Source organism: Chionomys nivalis, chromosome 4 (assembly GCF_950005125.1).
Source record: "Chionomys nivalis chromosome 4, mChiNiv1.1, whole genome shotgun sequence".
In the NCBI taxonomy this organism is placed as follows: Eukaryota; Metazoa; Chordata; class Mammalia; order Rodentia; family Cricetidae; genus Chionomys; species Chionomys nivalis.
The window spans coordinates 86,326,652-86,340,346 of record NC_080089.1 but is presented as its reverse complement, the minus strand read 5'-3'; the positions used below and the strand labels follow the sequence as shown (position 1 = coordinate 86,340,346).

At 44.2% G+C, this 13,695-nt stretch overlaps 1 protein-coding gene across 2 annotated transcripts in view; it reads right to left on the bottom strand.

The window, feature by feature from the left end:
• The window catches only part of Nt5e (5'-nucleotidase ecto), a 46,386-nt gene that overhangs the window by 3,195 nt on the left and 29,496 nt on the right, over window positions 1–13,695 (bottom strand). For both annotated transcript variants that reach the window (XM_057768726.1, XM_057768727.1), the window contains 5 exons: window positions 6,653–6,850; window positions 5,273–5,427; window positions 3,374–3,479; window positions 2,095–2,244; window positions 14–214 (listed from right to left, as the gene is read on the bottom strand). In XM_057768726.1, the coding sequence (XP_057624709.1) occupies window positions 14–214; window positions 2,095–2,244; window positions 3,374–3,479; window positions 5,273–5,427; window positions 6,653–6,850 (810 nt within the window). The remainder of the gene's footprint in view (window positions 1–13; window positions 215–2,094; window positions 2,245–3,373; window positions 3,480–5,272; window positions 5,428–6,652; window positions 6,851–13,695) is intronic.

Here is a 13,695-nt window from a genome sequence, read left to right as displayed (position 1 = left end):
TGCTCATGCTTACCAGAGTCATGTTTTAATAATTCATCTTTTATCATCTGGAATCCATCTCCACCATTGACCAGGTAGCTCGGGAGGATCACTTTATACACTTGATCCATTTTCAGAGGCTCATAACTGGGCACTCGACACATGGTGCAAAGAACATCTAATTGTACCACTCTGTTCCAGGGTTTTCGGGTAAGATCATACACCACGTGGATTCCTAGAAGAGAAATGAGTCCATTTTTTCTTCCTGAATCCAAAGAGACTTTTTGCCTATGAAAGGGATTTTGACCAAGATCTAGACTTAGGATATTAGGCTTGTGCTACTGTAGTTCCTGTGCGAGTGAAATTTAATCGGCAATATCAGCAGTGGTGTAGCTACCCTTAGTTACTTTCATCCTCGAGGCCTCCAGTAGATGGGAGAACCACCAAAGGAGAACTGACCTCAGAAAGGCAAGGGTGATTTTGCTGGGAGAAACCCCAGTATTTTTCCTCTTTATAATCCTGAGTTCACTGGTCCAGACATGACTCACTGGGTTTGGAAAGCGAGGTGTGCATCATTGGGAAATGCAACAGAGCATCTGTAACAGCTTTAAGACTGAATATCGTAATTCTGATTTGGAGATTTTTCACAAATATTTATTCTTAGCACTTTGCTAGAGCATCAGAATGGCATAGGTCCTTGGCTCTGCCCTGGGAAAATGTTCTGTGTCAGGGCTACCCCACAGACAGCAGGCCAGGGTCTCCTGCCAGATAGCAGCACTCATTAAGCAATTCCAGGAATAAAATGAAAATGAAGCTGGGTGTGGACGTACATTCTTGGAACTCCCAGCCTGTGGAGGGCCCGAAACAGGAGAGTCACTACCACACATTTGAAGTCAGGAAGTCAGGCTGAGCTAAGTAGTTTGAGTCTATCTTAGAGAACATATTGAGACTCTGTCAAAAATAAAAAATAAACAAAACAAACAAAGAAGGCAGCCAACATGAAGCCAGGCACAGTGGGACATAACTAATCCCACCATTACCGGAGGATCAGGATTTAAATACCAACTTTGGCAATATACTTTAAAGTCATTCTGTGCTACATAAGATCCTGTCTCAACATGAACAAAGCAAGATGAATAAAAGTGAGAAAATAAGGCCAGAAAATTATTTTAGAGTAAAATAAGATTACTACTTTAAGAATTAACTCTGGATTGTGGAATTGGTTACTAAAAAAAGCATTTTATTTATTTATTTATTAATTATGTATACAACATTCTGCCTCCATATATGCCCACACGCCAAAAGAGGGCGCCAGATCTCATTACAGATGGTTGTGAGCCATCACGTGGTTGCTGGGAATTGAACTCAGGACCTCTGGAAGAGCAGCCAGTGCTCTTAACCACTGAGCCATCTCTCCAGCCCCAGAAAAGCATTTCAGAATCCTTTAGGAGCTGGGACATAGCAGTGCATTTTCCCAGCATGCATGAGGCCTCAGGTTCAATTCCCAACAGCACAAAATAAAATAAACTAGAAAATGTTTGCCTTGCATGTGTTTAATCTCCAGCACTCCCCACACCCACCGTCAATGAAGAAAGAAGCCATTAGCAGTATGAGGAACATTCATTTCCATTCTTCCCTGCAGTCAAAGAGAAAGCAGGTCTGGGGTTGGTGACATGCCTCTCCCTGCCCCCTCCCCCAAGCAGGATTAGAGTAGGCTGTGTCTTTGCTCTACCTTTGTTCCTTTGAACCCTAATATGGTCCTGGACAGCTAACAATAATGGAGAGCTTTTGTTTTTGCTTAAGAATGTTACCTGCACCTACAAGTAAGAGTCCAACAGAAAGACCTCATGCCAGCTGATCTTCTAGTGCTCAGGAGGTCAGCTCCCATGGATGCCTTTCCAAAGTGCAAATCATGGTTGGCAAATACTACTCATTGCCAAGGGCTTGGACCCTTGGCCTTCACCTCACCTCAATGGCTCCAGGAGTCCATAGTCATTGAAAGATGGGGTTGGCTGTGAGAAAACCCTAGTAAGCCCAGTCACAGAGGTAGGGAGCTGAACCAACCAGGAAAACCCACCTCACTGGACAACATGTTCCGCAGGATGTGCCACTTACCGCCCACTTGCAGGAACTCCCCAGTGGACTGGCCATAGCGATGCACACTGTGTTCAAAAGCCTTCTTCAGGGTGGAACCTTTTATTTGAACCAGGTCAAATGTCCCTCCAAAGGGCAGCACAGCAGCCAGGTTCTCCCAGGTGATTGTGCCTTAGGCAGTTGTAGACGCATCAGGAAAGAAAAAGAGCTTAAGAAACTGTTTCCCCAGAGACCACCTCCCTTGAGTTGAGCAAATCAAGGGAGGGGGGTGTCACAGCCACTGTGTTTAACTTTGGGAGGGAGCACACTGGAAGGTTCTGCTCTGTTGTCCACCATCGGGCAAGGTGGTTGAGTTTGCAAAGGACCAAGTCCACTGTTCTCAGCCTTGGATCTCCTGGCTTGGGCTGGATCTTCTTCAGTAGCTGGTTAAACATTGTTCAGTTCTACACAGGCAGTGTGTTCTAGCCACCTGCCCTATTGTCTGAAATGAGCTTGGGGCCTTCTAGTGATGGGGTTTGACAGCACATCCGTGAGGACTGCAACAAAGCCTTAAGCACTGTCTAGTGGGTTTGTTTTAATGTATGATAGGACCTGGGTATCTGTAAATATGGGAAGTGTGTCTTTGAAATGGCTTTTCTAGCATAGAAGGTTAATGAGTTGGTCTTTCTGTTTCCAAATGTAAAAAATGTTCAATACTTTGTATAAAACAACAGCAGTTATTAGATTTAGACCAGCCTTAGATTTAGCATTTATGTGAAGACATTTGAGAAAGCATGTGTGTCCTTTTTGATGGAGGAAGGTCATTGGTTAAATAATAAAGAAACTGCTTGGCCCTCATAGGTTAGAACATAGGTGGGTGGAGTAAACAGAACAGAATGCGGGGAGGAAGAGGAAGTGAGCTCAGAGCCATTTCCTCTCCTCTCTGGGGCAGACGCGATGCCGCTCCTTTCCAGGGCAGACGCAATGAAGCAAGTCGCCAGGTCAGACATGCTGAATCTTTCCTGGTAAGACTGATGCTACACAGATTATTAGAGATGGGTTGATCGGGATATGAGAATTAGCCAGTAAGGGCTAGAGCTAATGGGCCAAGCAGTGTTTAAAAGAATACAGCTTGTGTGTTGTTATTTTGGGGCATAAACTAGCCAGGCTGGGAGCTGGGGCAGCAGGAACACAGCCCGCAGCTCCCCCCAACACCTTTTGTCGAAGCACTGGGCTTAAATGGCAGCTAACACAAACTTAAAGGACCGGCAGAACGAAGGGACAACATGGACAGCTAAGGAAATTGGACCTAGGTGCATACCATTGTTCTTCTCTTCAATGGGGGACCGGATGCCACCTCCATTTAAAATGCACATGGACACATGGTTCCAGAACATTTCATCCGGGTGTCTGAGGTTGTTGTTAATCTGCAAGAGTAGCGGAAATTTAGTTACTTTGGGTCTTCTTTCTTGGTATCAGTTCAGGAATCCAGTTATCTCTACTGAGAAAGCAAAGTATTCATCCCTCGCTCCCGTTTGCCCAGAAGTTTCCCAACTGTAAGTAAAACAAATTGTATACATTATTAACCAGAAACAATTATTAGTCTATCTTCTATTAGTCTCCAATCAGTTGGAAGCAAAAGTATATTGTGACCAGTCCTGTGTCACACTCTCAGGACAGGGGGCTCTTTACTTACTCCTCAAACCTATCCCCTAGGCTAGCTAGGGGGCATAGCTGGTGTCGACTGCTCTAGGATGGACTGGTCTGTGGAGCTGCTCTTCCAGGGCAGTAGGACCTTCCAGCCTGCCCATCACCTACCTTATGCCATACAGTTCCCCCATATTGGCAATCTTGGAGGCACAGGAATGGACTCCTGAAGCTGGGGAAAATCTGGTTCATTCTTACTTTACTTTTACAAAACACACATTCAGTTAAGCAAGTAAATGCGTGCTTTTGTCTATTTGTTTTGAGGCAGGGTCTCTTTATGTAGTTCTTACTATTCTAGGACTTGCTATATAAACCAGGCTGGCCTCAAACTTGGAGAAATCCGCCTGTTTCTGCCTCCCAAATGTTGGGATTAAAAGCATACACCACCATATATGGCCTTAAACCATTTATTTTTATAATATTTTATTTATTTTATATTTTAAGTGTATAAGTGTTTTACCTGCATGTATGTTATGTGTACCACATGTGTGCCTATGGAGGTCAGAAGAGGACATCAGATCCCCTGGGACTGAGGTTATAGATGGTTGTGAGCAACTGTGTGTGTGCTTGGAACTGAACCCAGGTCCAAGTAATGTCAAGCTCTGAACCAACTCTCTTGTCTCAAAATGCATGCTTTCTAATTTTAAAACAAGCACAAAAGTAAAGTTAGATTTACCCCAGCCTCTTTGACAGAAAGGTTAAGTGCTGGTAGCACCCTGGGGTGTTTCTTTGAAGATGTTTCTCTAGATGCTTCTGTCTGTTTGTTTTCCATACTTATTTCATGGTGCTCAGTAACCAGCCTGAACCTCTCTTGGAGGGCGTTCGTGCTGTCACTCACTCGGCCAGAGTCTGTGGAGTGTGGTTATGTCACAGAAAGCGACACCAGCAGGCACTGACCCTGGCAGTCCCCCCCCCCCCCGTGGGTGAGCCCGTGGGAGCAACAGTCCAGCATAGAGACCTTTGCTCAGCACAGCCCCACAAAGCCATGTTGGCCAATTGACTCCAGAAAAAAATGTTCTTCATGAATGACCTTGTTCTAGCTTGAGATTTATTATAATTATGTATGTCATTCTGTGCTTGGGAAAGACATGCAAGTTATATGAGGCCCATGTTCTTTAGAGCCAAGAAGACAAATCAGGGAAAATTGTCCTGCCAAGTCAGGTCCAAGCAGATGTGCTTGATCTACTATGTAACATCTGGCAGTGTCAGAAGGATGGGGTTGGTTCCTGTCATGATCTGTAAGATCATCTTACAGAAAGAAATACCCCAAATTTAGACATCTAGGAAAGACATGCTTTTAAAGGTTTTAGTTCTTGTAAAGCAATAATGAGATGGTCTCCTAATCTCTCTGAGCCTCCTTGTCAAGGTAATCAGTATGAAACCAGTCATGCTTCAAACTTCCGTCTGGGTAGTAAGTGTATCAGAATCCTTAATTCTGCCACCATCACTTTGTCCCTTGTTGCCCCTACTCTCCATCTTACTTTCTTCCCTCCCCTGCAGACAGCTCACCCACCATAGCATCACAGATCAGGTTGCCCATGTTGCATTCTCTGAACCGGCATGCCTGAGTGGAGCCATCCAGGTAGACGATTGTTCGCCCTAGTTCTTGGGTAGAATAATTATCTAACTTTATCCTCCATTGGTTAATGTCAGCTTTGATGACTGGATCTAAAAGGACAGAAAGGAAGGACCATCAGAAAGGTGCAAACGAAAGGAAAGGGCTGCCATTAAAGCAGATCTTCTAGTGGGTAAATTCTAGAGAAATCAAGCATTGTCAGGCTTCCCTGCTGAGAGTATGCATTAGTACATTTGTACATTTTGGTTTGGACTATGAAATTCCTTAGGGAATTTCATTTTCTGACATTAATACCTGGATATTTCTTACCTCAAGGATGCCTTTGAGCATCTCAGCATCCACTCAACATCTGGGTGAGCACTGTCAGCCTACCTAGGATGACACCATGGTAGTGTCATGGGTTGAAATGTTGGGCAAGTACAGAGGATCTGCTGAGGGTATGGTTCCTAGTTTGCTTCCTTGCTAGCTGCTTATGTTGTGACGGACCACAGACTCTGCTGGGTACAGTGGAACCTCCTTGCCCATCCTTCTGAGCTGATGATAGCGAACATAAAAGGGCTGGTAGAATCACAACATCATGCTCACACAGACCATGTATGTGAAAATGGATGGCAAAATGATGCTTTTATTCTGAGTCTCAAAGCCAGACATGCTGCTGTACAATATAACCCCAGCCCAGGCTATATATGGAGAAGCTCTTCTCAAAACAACAACAACAAAAAGTGGTATTTCCTTGTCTCATGAATGAAGAAGAAGCTGAGGCCCACACCACAGTCACTGCCTCTTGTGAGCTACTCTGTCCTATTTGAACTGCTTTTTTCGCTCTCCTACTCCTCTCTAGACAGGAGCTGGCAGTGACTTTTGTCTCGCCAGATGAAGCTTTTGAAAAGCAGGACAAGTTCCAAAACCACAGAGAAACCCTGTCTTGAAAAAGCAAAAAAAAAAAAAAAAAAACCAAAAACAAAGAAAAAAGAAAATGCCTTACAGTCCGATATTATGGACACATTTGCCGGGCGGTGGTGGCGCACGCCTTTAATCCCAGCACTCGGGAGGCAGAGGCAGGCAGATCTCTGTGAGTTCAAGGCCAGCCTGGTCTACAGAGAGAACAGTGGTACACAGAGCAGACTTGGAAAAGCAAGTGAGGATTTGGACGCTGGGAATTTGAAATTTCCTTATGAATAAAGAGAGGAAACACAATGAAGAAGCTAAACTCTTCACAAGTATTACAGGCGTTTCCTGAAACAAAGCAAGAGGAAGAAGGGAATTGAAGATCTAGCCACATAAATTGCCGTTTGGTAGACTCTCCCCAGATCTCACCTTCAGGGATGCTGCTGTTCAGAAGAATGGGGTTTCCATGTGAACTGACGACATTTCCTTTGTTATCAAACTCCACCTTCAGATAGCCTAGGTATTTGCCAAAAGCATAGGCCTGGACCACGGGAACCTTCCGGCCATCATCGGAGGTAACTATGAATGGGTACTTCCCAGCAGGAGTTTCTTTGGAAGGTGGAGTTCCTGAAATAAAAGAGGCAAATTTGATCAGGTCAGCCTTCACACATGGCAGGCCACTTGCTAGATGACAGCGACTTTTAACTTGATGATTCGCCATGTGTTGTTCTGCGTGGTTGGTCTTTCAGAGCCCTGTGGGACATTTGTCACTAGTTCCAAATGTCCTTTTTGGCGTGCAAATCCTGCCATTCTCCACTCAGTGGGCATTTACTAAGCTGTTTCTAAGTCTGGGGTATTGTGCCTGGTGATCTGATGTGGGTCATACAAAAATAGAATACTGCTAAGATTATCCCTCTACCATGCAGACTCCATCTCTGTTCCCCCTGGCTGGATGAATTAATCAAACCATTCGGACAGTGTTCGGAAGAACCTGCGAGCCACTCATCACCCAGAGGCCTCCTTGCTTGCTTGAGGGTCAGAGTGGCCACAGGGAGGCACGATGCCCAGTGTGTCTTCACTTGCCATGTTGAGTTTATTCTTAAGCATTTATTTGTGTGGGAGGAGGTCATGTGTGTGGGTCCCAGGAATCAAACTCAGGTCCTCAGGCTTGGCAGCAGACTCCTTACCCTGCTGAGCCATCTCACTGACCTATATGTTTAAGTTAACTTCACCCCTCTTTGGTGTTCAGTGTGCTTCGTTTGCTTTGATTTGCTTTTGAGACATCTTCTGAAAAGCACTGTGTAGTTCTAATCTGACTTGACTTTATAATCCTACTGTTTCAGCCTCGTGCATAAATGATGGGGTTACAGGTACACCCCAGCATACGATTCATGATTCATATCAAATTTCTGTGGAAGTGACATAGTTTGGGCTGCTTAGAATCAGATTTTGAAATTAATACACTTGGCCCACAACACATGTGACTGGTCTCACTTACTGGATGTCTCCAGAAGGTCCAGAGAACTTCAGGACGTGATTCATTTCACATATGAATCAATTCTGAGAGATGTCTGTGATATAATAATTTAGTTCTCTAAGCTTCCCACAGGGCAGGTCACGTTATTAACTGCACTTTGCAGACAAGAAGACTGACTACCGTGCAGATACCCAAGGGCACATGCTGCAATGTGATGCGGAGTTGACTGGGAACCGAAGCTCTGAGAAGCTATAAGCTGGTTGGCGCAGACCTCGTAGAAAATGACATGCAAAGCCAGGTTTGTACCTTTGTGTCCCAAGCTTTCAGGGTCTTTCTGTTTACCTAAGAAAAGCTAAAGTGGCATGGTATGAAGAATTTACTCTGCCCTGTCAACTTCAAGGGCAGAAGCATTGTAAATACCAGCATTACGCAAGCTGGGCTAGCTGCTTCCCAAGTTAACGCTTCGCTTCATGCAGGTGACCTAAGACATGGTAGAGTAACAGGGAAGAGGGACACTTCTAATCTAATCCTTTTCTGCCTCTTCTGTGCTTCTCTGCTAGGATAGACCCTGCCCTTCACTGCAGGGGATTAGGTATATTTAGGGCAGCCTCTCCCTAGCCTTGCCAGGGCTTCCTCTTCTGGGCAATGTTTGGAAAGCTGCAATTTCCCTGAATGTCCACAGCGTGGCAGAGAATGTCCCATCCAAGTGGAAAAGAGATTAACAAATTGCAGAAACCAGGCATCTCGCAGTTTCTTGGAAATGAAAGAGAATGGCAAGCCAGACTTTTTGCCTTGTTCTTCCCCACCCCCTTCCATGGAAATAGCTTAAACAGATTGTTAAAAGTCAGAGACCTGACAGTCCTGTCAAATGCTTCATTACACAGCAGCACCCATCTGGTAGGGAACACCTACTTTCTAATGCAGAAAAGTCTTTATGTTCCTTTTCTGAGAACAAAAGACATGTGAAGGTTATCTCACAAGTCAGGAAAGGCGAGGCACTTCCCTTGTGGTTGAGGTAATATCGGGTCTGGTAGCTAATCCCTGCCTCCACCAAGGATGAGCCCTTTTTACTCCTCCATGCATTTAGCAACTCCAGGAAACCACTGGTAGGGAAAACAATCTAGGGCTTCAAGTTTCCCACACTGTTTCATGCTAGTCAGCCAAAGGCCTAAAAAGTTTGTTACTTTCGCAGTGCTGGAGGTCAAATCCAGGGCTTGTGTGCTGGAGAAACACTACCACTGTTCTACACCCCCAGTCCTTCAGCCAAAGGTTCTCACACCTAAAATATTGTCTCCACATGAAGCCACACTTTGTCTTTAGGTATGTGGCTTATCATCTTGGCATGAGAAGAAGTGTGTATAGACTGTGTTCCAGTAACCGAGATGGGACTCAACCCGTGTGGCTGTGGTACAGTGGATGCACATGTGGACGTGATGAACTTTCCATTTCCCAGCACTGTCTAAGTGTCCAAAGAGACTTCAGCAGGGGGCTGCCCTCAGTCAAGGAATGCATGATTCCAATAAGGGTCTGGACAACTATTAGATACCTTTGGAGAATTTTTAAAATAAAATTATATTTAAAAATAATATCATAGTTCAAGCTTAAGATTAATGGTTAGGTTTATAGAGTCCTGTTTAAGGGTTTGTTGTACAAATAGAAGCAGTGTTTTAGAATATTTGGAAAAAGAAGAACAAAATTATTGATTCTCCATCTTTAAAATTCTGAAAATTTAAAGAAAATATATTTATGAGTAGCAGTGAGGGGAGAAATTGGTGGCAGCCTATGTATTAGGAAGGAACCACCTTGTTTAGTAAAAATTCAGTGTTCTCCAGAGAAACAGGACTATGTCCATGAATATAAGGAAGGTAGGGGACAGAGTCTCAGAACATAAAACTGGGGTATTTGTCTTAGATGTACATTTCCAAGCCCATTTCTGCCCTATCTTACCTTGATCCATCCCTATGGCAATTTGGGGAGAAGGGGAGTTATACCACTATCATTATTTCTTTTTGTTAAGGAAAGCTTGGGCTCAAAGAGATGATGTAAATTGTCAGTATTGACTGAACTGGGGAGCAAACTGAGCCTGTAAGAGTATCGAGCCCTTTCCACCACCCCAAGCCACATTCCAGTGAAAGAGAAAAATGAAATCCTGCACATAAGACCACCAAGCAGCAGAGCTAAGGGGGCGCAAGCTTCCATCTTGTGCAGTTGGCAGTGCTCAGGGTACCTGACCTGGGAGTTCACAGGAGTTGATCAACTCTCCTCAGATAACAGACCTACTTGCCCAGGGATCATGACCGCATTTATTTACAGTCATTCTCTTCTGAACCTGGTTTTCAAAAGACTCATCTCGGAAAGCAGCCTCACAAGGAGTGAGACCACTGACCACTGCTGTGTGCTTGCAAAATGATGTGGCTTTGTTCGAAAGGAAGCGGGTGCTGAAGCTGGGTCAGGCAGAGGCTATCTAAAGGACAGGAGTGAGTGACCACTGGAATGAGGAAGGCCCCTGCGCTGACCTAAGAAACACCCAGGGAGATCACTGAGGCCACTGGTCAGACTGCTGCCCTTTGAGTCTCAGCAGTTCTTATCAAGGGCCTGGAAACAGTTACTTGGAGACTGTTTCTCTGTCCTGTGCACGTAACAAATATTAAGGTCGCTCTGGAAAGGCAAGATTATCTAAAGCCCAGCTTTTTTTTCTTTCTTTATTTTTAATGCATGTGTGTGTGTGTGTGTGTGTGTGTGTATGTGTGTGTGTGTCAGCAGGGGATGGGATGGGGGTGTTTCACTGTATATTCCTAGCTCCCCTCAACTCACTATGTAGACCAGGCTGGCCTCAAACTCACAGAGATCTGCCTGCTTCTGCTTTCCAAGTGCTGGGATTAAAAGTGTGCATCTCTAACTAGACTTGCCCTGCTTTTTGTTTTTTTGTTTTTGACACATGGTCTCGTGTAGCCCAGGCTGGTCTAGAACATTTTATGTAGGGGAAGATGACCTCAGACTTCTAATCTTCCTGCCTCTACCTCTCAAGTGCTTGAATTACAGGCCTGTTGTTAACACATCTGGCTTAAGACCCAGCTTCTTGAACTGTGGGTCACGAGCCCCTATGAGGTGGTGTAACTGAAGGAAGGGTCATGGAAAATTTGGCAACAGTAAAAGGTTTCTGAACATACAATGATCAAAAATGAATTAAAAATCAAACATATGATGGATCTGCATCTCGGACTTCACTGTTGCCTTGATCCATCACACATGGTCACACCGGGCAGGGCCAGTGAGTGGTAGCTGAGGCTCAGACTCGAGACTACTATATATTGTGAACTGCATTGTTGCTACTGTACATACAAAGTTGTTTTTGCTCTTATAAAAACATGATTTTGTTATTGAAAACAAAGGTTTGTCATATATTCCTGCCACCATTCCTTGGTACATAAGTAACAAGCTAGTCTGATTTTGGAGTTTATTGTATCAGAGTGTGTTTGATTACAAAAAAGTTGCTGTTTGAATTGCTGGCTTGAGTTTCATAGAAAACATTAAGTTAACCTTGGTTAGGACAGAAAGTCCAACAATTTCTGAAGTGGTTCTAAACGTAATTCTGCCATTCTGTACTACGGATTTATACCAAGCGGCATTTTCAGGATTAAAGATTATCAAATTAAAATATTGATCAACTCTGAAAAAACACTGAAGATGCTGAAATATCAAATATTCAGCCCAGATTTAAATCTTCACATAAAAGTAAGCAGATCCACCTCCTTAGTATTTAAATTTGCTTTGTCTTTAAAAAAATTGGTAAAATTATATGTATGCCAAAGAATTCTTTCAAATAAGTTTCTTATTTGGTGAGATGTTCAGTGGTAAAAATGCTTGTACTACGAGCCTGAATTCTATCCCAGGAACACACAGTAGAAATAGAGAACCAACTCCCCAGGGTTGTTCTCCGACCTCCACACATATGCTCTGGCGTGTCCATGTTCATACCCACAAGTGCACATGCCATATATGTGCACACAATAATGAATTTTAAAAAGAAAGTCATTTTCTTTCTGATTTATTATCAGGAAATTTGAAAAATGTTTGACTGATTTTATATATTCATATACCCGGGCCACATGAAAATATCCTGAGTACGCAACGGAGAGATGAACAGTGGCTACCAGGATGGGACGTGGCACAGTTGGTACAGGATCTGCTGAACATGCACAAAGCCCTGGACTTGATTTCAGGCACTGCGTAACACTGGGTATGGTGGCTCATGCCCGTAACCCCAGCATTCAGGAGGGGGAAGCATGAGGACCGCAAGTTCAGGGTCATCCTTGGCCAGGTACGGAAGGGTTGGGGACACAGCACACTGACAGGGACTGTCGGCAGTTGTCTCTTCTTCTCCCTCCTCACTCTAACCCCTGCCCAAGGTCAGGAGCACGGCAGTTCTAGTCCAGCTACTCTGTGATTATTTTGTGAACTCCATTTGTTTTAATTCTGTAGTCTTAACATAAATGCTCTTCCTTAAATATATGAAAAAGGTAAATTTCATATTCAGTAAATGTGTGCCTAAATCCAGAGTCTGTCGTACTAAAAATGAGTTTTTATTTGTTTTTAAAGGCTGAACAATCGAATCTTTTGAAAGAGCTGTAACTGGCATGGTGGTATACGCCTTTCGTGATAGCACGTGGGAGGAAGAGGCAGGTGAATCTCTATGAGTTTGAGGCCAGCCTGGTCTATATAGTGAGACACTGTCTCAAAAAACAATAAAACAACACAACAACAACAATAAAAAAAAACCTCCAAAAAAAACCCCAAACAAAAAAACCACAACCAAAACCGAAGGATAGAAAAGAATCCACTCAAACAACACTGGACACCTGCCTCTCACATGTCAGCTAACCAGGCTATCAGGAGAAAAAAATGGGATATGAGCCAGATTGGTGAGAAGACCCAAGGCTTCTGAACCTCTGAAGCCTGGCAGAAAAGGAGTGAGAGAGCTTGGGTGGGACACCAGGGTCCTAGAGTGGAGTTCTGAAGCTGTCTGCAAGTGACCAAGTCTCAGCCTGTCTGAGAAGTGAAGATGTTGAGCTGGAGTGGAGGTGACAATCATTCAGGGCACAGGAACAAGAGGCCGTGAGCCTTGTTCATACAGACACTTCCTCACAGGATGAAGGCAGGGGCTGGTGTGAAGAAGGAGACAGGAAATTGGTGCTAACCACTCAGTGATATGGGAGGATGCTGGGAAGCCATTGGTACAGTGATAAGAAGGGGCAGGTTGTATGAGCCACACAGTTTACCATAGTAGCTTGCAGACATTGTTAAGTTTTACAAAAAAAAAAAAAGATTTCCTAAAATCTTGAACAGTAAATAGTTAGCCACTGCATGTTTGCATTTTTAGGGACAGTATGTCAGAAAAGAAGGGGGTCACACATTCCCAGTGCTGAGTCCTTTGCTGAACTGCAGATAGGACGTGATGTCTGCACTTGTCCAAGACCACACAGACTTGAAGAACCAAATGTCCGGTGCATTGGGAGGCAGACAGGAAGCAGCTCGTTAGGAGTCTTTCCAAGAATCATAAAGACACTGGGCAGTGGTGGCACACACCAACACTCAGTGGAAGAGGCAAGTGGATTTCTGTGAGTTCTAGGACAGCCTGGTCTACAGAGTGAGTTCCAGGATAGCCAAGGCTATACAGAAGAACCTTGCCTTAAAAAACAAATATCAAAAAACAAAACAAAACAAAAAAACCCAAGAAGACAAGACAGCCTTCTGCATGCCTGCTGCAGATTCCAACTTGAACTCACTTTCTTACCGTTTTCATGGACCACTTTGTGACTCCAGGATGTACCGCCTTCCGAGACAGCATTTGCCTCTCAGGCCTCATTCCCCTATCACTTTGCAAGCCTGGCCTGGAAGCTCCCTCCTCTTCATTGGAGGGGGTAACTTTTGCACTGTGAGCCATTTAACTCATTTACATGCGAGGGTGGGAGTTGAGGAGGGAAGGAAGCTAATT